This window comes from Eumetopias jubatus, unplaced genomic scaffold, assembly GCF_037043125.1.
Source record: "Eumetopias jubatus isolate StellerSeaLion01/CBP00866 unplaced genomic scaffold, mEumJub1_p1.0 scaffold_7, whole genome shotgun sequence".
In the NCBI taxonomy this organism is placed as follows: Eukaryota; Metazoa; Chordata; class Mammalia; order Carnivora; family Otariidae; genus Eumetopias; species Eumetopias jubatus.
This window is the reverse complement of record NW_028274813.1, coordinates 32,176,031-32,185,433: the sequence shown is the minus strand read 5'-3', so window position 1 is coordinate 32,185,433 and position 9,403 is coordinate 32,176,031. Positions and strand designations below refer to the sequence as shown.

Sequence of the window (9,403 nt, the reverse complement as noted above, 5' to 3'; positions counted from 1 at the left end):
ACTCGCTGCCCCCTTACCTGTAACGATAATGGTTCCTCCCTCTCTTCCTGAAAAGCTGCTTTCACCACTGGATCTAAATTTGGAACTAAAAAGAATTTTGCAGTGAGTAGAGCCTGGGAGGGCTCCCCAGAAAATTCTGGACGGACAAGGGGACAGACATCTCCATTAAGTCTGATCCACAGAGACTGAAAATGAAATAAAAACCTCAACTCCTGATTTTCTCAAACAACTTAGTGTCCTAGATTGTGTCCTGCCTGCAGCCCCAGCCCTTCAGCCCTGTGCCGCTAACCAGCTCCCCCACCTCTTGCTGGGCACAGCCATCCTGGCCCTTTTGGGGTTTCAGGGCTGGGTAGCTTCCATCTCCTTACTCCGTGGGCTAGCATGTTTAGGGTTAGGGGCTCTGGTCCGACAGCTATGGTGGCCTCCCAAGAGCCAACACTGACAACTCAGGGCTTTGAAGCTGGAGTGGTTACTCCAGAGCCTCAAGCTTCTAACCTGGGCCACTGACATCAGGGAGGCAGCCAGGCTTTCCAGAGGCCTGGACAATGGAGCATGTATTAGTTTCCTATGGCTGCCATAACAAATCACCATACACATAGTGGCTGAAAACAACATGGATTTATTATCTTATACAGGCATCTAGCTCGGAGCTACTGCAGGTCCATTCCAGAGCACCACAACAGAGCAAACACCACAATAAAGCAAGCCAACTGAAATTTTTGGTCCCCCACTGGATATAAAAGTTGTTTTTGCACTATACCGCGGCTTATTAAGTGTGCAACAATCTTATGTCTAAAAAAAGAACAATGCACATGCCTTGATTTTAAAATACTTTATTGACACAGAGACATGAAGTGAGCAAATGTTGTTGGAAAAATGGCACCAATAGACTTGCTCAACTCAGGGTGGTCACAAACCTCCAATGTGTAAGAAACACATTATCTGCCAAGCGCCATAAAACAAGGTACGCCTACGGTTCTGGAGGTCAGAAACGCAAAGTCGGTCAGCAGGGCTGCATTTCTTCTGGAGGCTCCAGGGGCGAATCCATTCCCTCGCCTGTTCTAACTTCTACAGACCGTCCACATGCCCCGGCTTACGGCCCTACAGCGTTCCGACCTCTGCCTCCAACACTTCTCCTTCTCTGACTTTGACACTCTGGCCTACCTCTTTCTGAAGCCCCGCCCAGATCACCCGGAATCTCCAGACCCTTAATTACATCTGCAAAGTCCCGCCTGCCATGTAAAGTAATGCAACCACAGGCTCCAGGGATTAGGGCGTGACCAAATTCAGCCCACCACAGAGCTCAAAGACCGGAAGAGGACTCCCCTTACTAGCATTTTTCTAGACTCAAGCCTTTTTGCCTTAAGAATATTTAAAATAGCTTAACAAACCACAGCTAATTAAAATAAAAAAACACCTGTATGAATACTGACTGTCACCTATTGACTGCCTACCATGTGCCAGCACAAACAGGAGGAGACACGGTGGACGCCATGCGGGGATGCGCCATGTGTCCAGCTGGGAAGCAGCAGGGGCCCCCTGAGCCCACATGTCTCCCTTGAAAGGCACTGACGTCAAAAGAGGTTGTATTTCTTCCCTCAGGGACAGGAAGGCAGACCCCGGTGCAGGGCCAGGTTTCGGTGGGAGGACTCAGGGGCACTCCCCACCCCTCACACCACCCTTGGACGCTGTCCATGCCGAGGATCCCCACTGTCTGGCACAGGCCAAAGAACTGACAGAGCCTCTGACCTCCTTAAAACCTAAGGAAATCTTATCTGTTCTCAGTTCTGGTAACTCACTCACCCTACTGACTGTACCCTTCGGGCATTGGTCCTGTATCCGGGGGACAGTTCTGAGTTGGCCCAGCGACAGAGGACACAGCAGATTCCCGAGACAGGCCTGGGATTTGGAAGGGTCGTGGGGTTTTACCGAAGGCTTGACAGGCCAGAGAAAGAGGAGCTCTATTTACAGATTGGCCTTCATTAGGCTGTCAACAAATCCCCCCCGCCAAAGGTATGGGCAGAGGCAGATAAAAACACAAAAGAAATGCATGCCCTATGCAGGCAAGAAAGAGATTCGATGCGTTCATCCCATCGATGCAGGAACAATCAACTGCCCCCTTCGTCAGGGTGGAAAATTCCATCCAGCCAATCATTTAGAGTAAGCTGGAATGGTTTATGATGAAAAGTGGCCCACGGTGAGATACAAAAGATGACCAGACAGGGAGTGAGGCGACAGGCTGCAGAAGTGCCAGAGGAGGGGCCAGGGCTTGGGGACCCTGGTGACACCGCACTCAACGCTGGACTCTTGAATCGAGGCCATGAGTTCCCCGGGGGCCTTGGGTGAAACCCGGAAGTGGGTGAGCGCCTCATCTTGTGTCCTGGTTCGGACTCCCCACGTGATACATGTCACCATTCTCAACCTGTGACCCAAAAACCCAGCAACGAGTGACCAGGGGACTTGAGATCACCTCCGTAGAAAGAAGTACAAGGATGAAGTAAATCCAACTCTCAGTATTAAGATTTTGGGGGGTGTTCAGCAGGTTTATACTCATGGCAACCTGTGGATTAATTTAAGGAGCTTGAACTCATAAGAGAATCTGGCATATATTCGCTTTGGGGTTTTTACCTGGAATGTGAAATTGAGGTTAGATGTGTAATTTTCATTTTGGAGGTGGAAGAGAACTGTTAGTAAACAGCTTTGAACCGCTCCAGAGAACTTGACTTACATTTAATAATATTTCAACTGCTTTGTGCTGAGCAAGAAATTTGCGGCCTCAATTTGAATTTGCCTCAGTGGGGAGTCTGATGTACTGGAAAGAATTATTAAAATCTGTAAATATGTTTAAAATATTTACAAGAACTTAATTATTTTGGGAGATTTAAATGGGGTTGTTTGCGGAGTGGTTAACCGTTACATGTAGGAATGATTAGGACAAGCAAGAGTGTTTTTATGTTTACAGAAAAAATGGCATTATCCATATAATAAGATGTGTGTGAGAACCTAAATAGCTTAAGAAGTGGACTTAGGGCGCCTGGATGGCTCAGATGGTTAAGCGTCTGCCTTCGGCTCAGGTCATGATCCCGGGGTCCTGGGATCGAGTTCCGCATCGGGCTCCCTGCTCCTTGGGAGCCTGCTTCTCCCTCTGCTTCTCTCTCTCTCTCTCATGAATAAATAAATAAAATCTTTAAAAAAAAAAAAGTGGACTTAAAAATTTTTCTCTCTTTAGCAGATTGAAAATGTAAAGCAAGTATATAACCATCTGCACACATGCAAGCAAATTTAATATTGAGAGTATCAAATAAGGGCATTTGTCTAAAGGATGTAGAATAACTCAGTAAGTATACTTTTCTTCAAAGGACTCTCACCCAATTCTTTTTTAACGTGAGCAGTGAAAAGGTCGACTGACCTCTAGAAACTGTGGTAGGGTCAAGTGCTTGCACCTTGGGTTTAGGGAACTTTCTGGTTGGAACAATTCCCCCCTCTCCTTAACTCCTATACCACTGCGCCCTCGGTTAGACTTGCAGGTAAATGGCTAAAACAGGGTATCTTGCGTATTAGCCTCTCTCAAAGGACTTTGACCCTCTGAGGCCAGGCTCTGGTCTTGTTCCATGGTTTTCCCCATGGAGCTGCACCCACCACAGACTGGACTTTTAACCAGCCGGTTGTAAATCCTACAGGAATGTTTCCCAAAGCAAATGCCAACCTCTACCCCATGTCCTTCCTTCTGAACAGTCCTCTTGCCTCTTTCCCTGGGCACTGAGTATTCCAGAATGTTCTAAGATTCTGGGAGCTCTATGTGTTACTGCAGTGGCTTTCCAATAGCACCATTATCGCCACTTAATAGCTAAAGGAACAATAGTGCAGTTTCCCCACTTTGGAAACAACAGTCTACTGCACTGGTATTATGACTGATCGTCTTCACTCCCTGTCCTGTAAGTAAAAGACAGCCTCAGGAAGGAGAGACAGGCAAGGAGAAAAAACCGGAGAAGCTAGAGCAGTGCATACAGATCCCCTGGGGATCTCGTTAAAATGCAGACTCTGATTCTGAAAGTGTGGGGTGGGGCCTGAGACTGCATTTCCAGCAAGTTCCCAGGTGATGCTGGACTGCTGCTGCTGTCTGCAGGACATTTTGTTTTTATTTTGTTTTTTTTTTTTAAGATTTTATTTATTTATTTGAGAGACAGCTAGCACAAGCAGGGGAGGGGCAGAGGGAGGGGCAGAGGGAGAGGGAGAAGCAGACTCGGGGCTCGATCCCAGGATCCCGAGATCATGACATGAGCCACTCAGGTGCCCCAACTGCAGGACATTTTGAACAGTGAGGGTCAAGAGGACTCTGAGACAGTTCAGTGTGTTCCCTTACAGGGAAAATAAACAGAAGGGAGGGGCAGACAGATGTCACAGAGCTGTCTGATGCCAGAGAAAACAAAGGTAGGACTTATTACAGAGCCCCTTCCTTACACATCCATGACCTTACCTTCAACTCATAGGAGCCTTCGGAGGAAACCACCTTTTCTTTCTTAAAATAAAGATAGCGAAGTGTAGGAGGATGGAATGTGCCCGGGTCAAAAAACCTATTAAGGTTGGGTACAGTGGGCCCCATCATCCTTGAACCATGCACCCTTCTGGAAAACAGTAAGCAAGGAGCAGTCCAAGAGTGGTCATGGGAGCACTGGTGCTTTAATATGGTGTGTGACAAGTAATATCGAAATTGTCCACACTCTCCAGTCTTGTTCATTTTTATAATCGGCAATAATTAAAACTAAAGGAAAAAAAGTGCGCTAACCACACCTCTGGGCTTAAAAACGAGAAGACAAGACACATAAATTCTCTCCTTAAAAAACAGCCATTTCAAAAGATTTTCTTTAATATCATAAAATATTTTCATGGACAAGTGAGCTAGCAAACACACATGCACCAATGTGCCTTCTGACGAGATACCCCCCTACCCCCACCCCACCCCCCGCTCCCACATCAAGGTGGACATGAGATTGGAGAAATGAATACAGCAGATGATACAGAGAGAAAAAAAATCGATAAAAAGTACAGAATAGAACATTGTGCTTGGTTATTGTCCTATGTCACAACAAAACAAAACATTTCGGTGCAAACAGTTAATTTTTCCTCTTTTCCATTTAAGTCTGGTGGAGAAAAAAATACTTTTTCTATAATAAAATATGTGGTTTTTTGGCTTTTTTTAACTTTTTTTAATGTAACTTTTTTTTTCTTTTTTGCAGAAAATAATTTTGTAAACTGTCACTTTGCGGGCGGGGAGGCTCGATGCCACGTGGGTCCTGGCTCGCCGGGCTCGAGGCTGAGCAAGACCAAACCCCGGCAGGAGAGGGGGCAGCAGGGGCGCAGGGCGGGGGGGGCGCACAGCGGGCAGGGTGAGGGCGCTGGCCTGGGCGGGCGCGTTAGAGGTCACTCTCGCCGTACAGCGCCGTGGAGAAGGACATGTAGTCCAGAGCGCCCGGCACGGCGTCGGGGCCGCTGTAGGGGGCCATGCGCGCGATGCAGTACTCGGCCTGGTCGGGCGGCAGCTCCCGGCGCAGCTCATCCACCGTGATGTAGTTCTGCAGAGGGAACAGGCAGGGTCGCCGGGATGTCACTGGGGTGGCAGCACCCCGCCACGTCCCCGTCCCCTCCTCCTGCTTCTGGATACAGAGACGTGCACGCGCGCCTATGCACATGTGTATCGTGTATACGTTTATATACGCGCGTTTATAATGCATGCACTTGCATACATACACACGTGTGAATATACAAAATATATGTTCATTTTCAATCTCCTGTTTGCCATTTCCATACCTACTTTGGCCTGTGCAAACTAATTCAAGTGCTAACTGCACCTATTATTCCATTATCACTCTAGTCTGCAGCAACCACAGGCTGGAGCAACACCAGCAGGGACCCTGGTTGGGACGCACACCCGCTCAAGTGAATACTCTGGAGGTCACATAATTTTAGCAAATACAGTGAGCATCCAAGTGTGACATCACCGTGGCAGACCGCTATCTCCACCACGACTGCAAGATGTGGGCCTGCCCCCACCTCGCCTGGTTCCCAGCCCAGGTTTCTGTGCATCCGTGACAGGTCTACTGGGAGGTTGCTTGTTTTAGGAGTTTTAGGCTCCAGAACAGCTCACTTGAGGCTCTGACCCACAAGGTGGGCCCCTAGCCCCATGCCCTACCTCTGCCAGAGTCCCCTAGCAACCAGTTTCGAGGAGAGGGGGTCATCCCTAGGTCACTCCAAAAGTCAGGAGCCCAGGCCCTTTTCTGGACTTCAGAGACCCAGAGTCACTTCAAGTAAGTGGTTTCTGAGGGTCATTCCAGCTCGAAGATGCTAGGACTCTAATAGGGTGTCCTTGAACTTTAGGAACCGACCTTTAGGAACTGCTACTGGCTCAGTCTTTTTCCCTTATAGACTGAGACATTCCAGAAATTATGCTCCCCATTGGCTTTGGCTTTTTATAACTCAATCTCTTCAGTCTGGAGGAAGGATGGCAGAAGGATTATCCTATGAATTTTACAGAAAGGAACTCTGGCCTCTAGACACCTCCCGCTTTGCCAGTTTCCCCTGGTGTTCCCACCGTTCCATTGCCAGGCAGGGAACTTGGGAAATTTGGAAACCGAAACTGACTGCTGCTCAGGGTAGGCCAGTTCGAGACATGCTTCCCTCCCGCGCCCCGCCGACACTCCGCACCTGTGCCTGGCACGACGTAACGGTGAAGTCTGAGTTCTCGGACGGCCCTTCCATCACTCGGTCACATCCCCCACCCCGTTCTACCCGCCTCTACCACTCATTGCTCCAGCCCAAGTGCGAAGGAGTCCCGCTCCCTGGCAGGAGACACCCCCCCCCCCGCCCCCGCCACTCAGGCTCATATTGTGTGACACCTTAGCTGATCCCAAAACATTACAGAAATGGGTGGAGGTGGACAGCAGGGGGAGGTCCAGTGGGAGGGAGGGGCCACGGGGTGCAAGTGACCTCCCCTCCAGATCGGAGTGGACCCTGCACAGCACCCACGCCATAGCAGACCCACCTTGTCCCCAGCCAGGATCTTGAAGGAGGCCATGACTTGGTCCGCTGTGTCTGTGTCGGCGGTCTCCCGAGACATAAAGTCGATGAAGGCCTGGAACGTCACTACCCCCAGGCGGTTGGGGTCCACGATGCTCATGATACGGGCAAATTCTGCCTCTCCCTGGAGAGAAGAGCCAACCCCAGGCCTGTCAACCTCTCAGCCACAGGCTGCTGGGAATGTCTCACATGGACCTGAAGCACCTGGGGGCTCAAAGTGGCCTGAGGCTGTGAGAGGGGGGCAGAGCGGCCCCCTGAACTGACCTGGGCTGTCCTAAGGGCATCATAGGGACATCAGACCCAAAAGCGAAGACCCCGTTCAGGCTTCCCACGCCCCACAGGTTCCCGCTGGAGCAAACGACGACAGTCCTGCCCACGGCTGTCGAGGCTGACGGCACGGGGCAGGTACCGTGTGCCAGGTGCTCTTCTAACGGCTGCAGGCATTTCGCTGCTTTTCACCCTCCCCACCACCGTATGGCGCAGGTCCTTATTACTTCCGTCGGGTTTCCAGACGAGCAACCGGAGGCCCAGATAGGCTTGGTGACTTGCTCAAGGTCACACAGCCAGCAGGTAATAGAGCTGGGGTTTGAACTTGGATGGTCTGGCTCCACAGCCTGTGTTCTCCCCACCACACTGTACTTTCTGTGTGTCAGACCCATGCACAGCACTCACGGAAGTTCCTTCAGTGAGCCCTGACCGCAGTCCTGCTGGGGTCCCCTGGCCTCATCCCAGTCCCCAAGCTGGTGATGGCAGAGCTGGGGTTTACTCCTGGGTTCCCTGCGTCTCGAGCCTGTGCCCCTGCCCGGCACGGGGCAGCCCACAAACTCTGCCCTTTGCACCATGGCCCAGGAGCTGCCTGGCTGTCCAGCTCAGACCGCCCCGCTCTGCTCAGAAGGCCTGCGTAAGGGCACACAGCTGAGAAGACTGTGAAGGCCAAGGGGCAGCAGGCGTGGCCGGAGCCACCGCCAGGGTGGAGGCAGAAACCTCTGTGCTTCCTGAAAGACGAAGTCGAGCCAAACCCGACCCGGGAAGTCCAAACCTCCAGTTCTTCTTGTTAGCCTTGGGGTCAGCCCCACCATCCACCATGGGAGTGAAAAAGCGCATCTCCACAGTAAGTACCAAAGAATACGCCAGCACAGAGACCGAGATGAGAAGGCCAGACCCCTGGGACACACACAGGCCACGAGGCTGGGCCCAGCCTTCAGGGCGCCATCTTCCCGATGGACCAGAATCGTGAGGCCCCTCCAGGGAGAGCAGCCCCTAGCCTGAGGGCCTCCAGCCTGCCCTGGCCAGGACTCGGCTTCTCTGGCCAGCTGGCGGGCCCTCGTCAGAACAGAGGGCGGGGTTTACGTTACCATGTTGTAACCCATGGAGATAAGGCAGGCGCGGAAATCATCCGTGTCCATCATGCCTGTCTTCTTCTGTGGGGGCAGTGGCACCGAGACACCGGAGGGTCAGAGGCAGGAGGAGGAAGGGCCAGCCCAGGGCCAGGAGGACAGGGCACAGATGGCCAGAAGGGGAGGTCGAGGGGCATGGTTGGGGCAGGGGGTTAGGAAGGGAAAAGGAACACAGGAGGAGACACATCCACAGGGAGGAGAGAGAACAGGGAGAGGCCCAAGTCCGTCCACAGGATGGAGAGTGACAAGGAGAGAGGAAGGTGGGCCCCGGGCAGGTTCCCATGAAAGACGACCGAGGGCAGAGGTCAGAGGTTGGAGCAGTGGGAAGAGGAGCCCGACATGGGCCCGACAGCAGGAGAGGACGAGCCCCAAGGCCCACAGGGAAGGGGAGACAGGGAGATCCAGACAGAGAGAGAGAAAAGAAAAAGGAGAAACGTGTTATTTCTCGCCCCGGATGCCACCCCTGAGCGTGCTCCATGCAGGAGGCGAGTACCTGGGGGTCGTTGCCAATATCATAACCCAAGCTGATGAGGCAGGCTTTGAACTCCTCGGGACCCAGCGTGCCGGAGTGATCCTGGGGCCGCCGTGCGCCAGGCAGCGAGCCATGCGGTGCCAGGGAGGTGGAGGCCGTGAGGGGAGGGGGGTGGGCCATGCCCCGGGTGGAGGGTGGTGTGTGTGGGGAGACACGGGGACAAAGGCATGCGGGTGGAGAGGGTGGAGGGTGGAAGGGGTGGGGCGGGGAGGGGAAATAAAAGTGCACACGGTTAGACACGCGGACGAGGTCCAGAGGGTGCCCTCTCCCTGGCACACGCAGCCCTGCTCTGGGAAGCAGGCCAGAGGGGAACACGGTGAGCCACAGGGGTGAGAAGCTCCCCCAGAAGGGCCCGGCCCACCCCGTGCCCAAGGCCCCGACCCGGCTTTCCAAGGAGGCT

The 9,403-nt window shown here is 52.4% G+C and overlaps 1 protein-coding gene across 1 annotated transcript in view; it reads right to left on the bottom strand.

Annotated features, from left to right (window-relative positions):
• Positions 1-4,849: 4,849 nt before the first annotated feature.
• Positions 4,850-9,403, bottom strand: part of ACTN1 (actinin alpha 1) — a 95,885-nt gene continuing 91,331 nt past the window's right edge. Inside the window, exons 19-21 of the mRNA XM_028123892.2 lie at positions 8,965-9,045; positions 7,040-7,198; positions 4,850-5,573 (exon numbers count right to left, since the gene is read on the bottom strand). Of these exons, the coding sequence (XP_027979693.1) occupies positions 5,415-5,573; positions 7,040-7,198; positions 8,965-9,045 (399 nt within the window). The 3' untranslated portion in view covers positions 4,850-5,414. The remainder of the gene's footprint in view (positions 5,574-7,039; positions 7,199-8,964; positions 9,046-9,403) is intronic.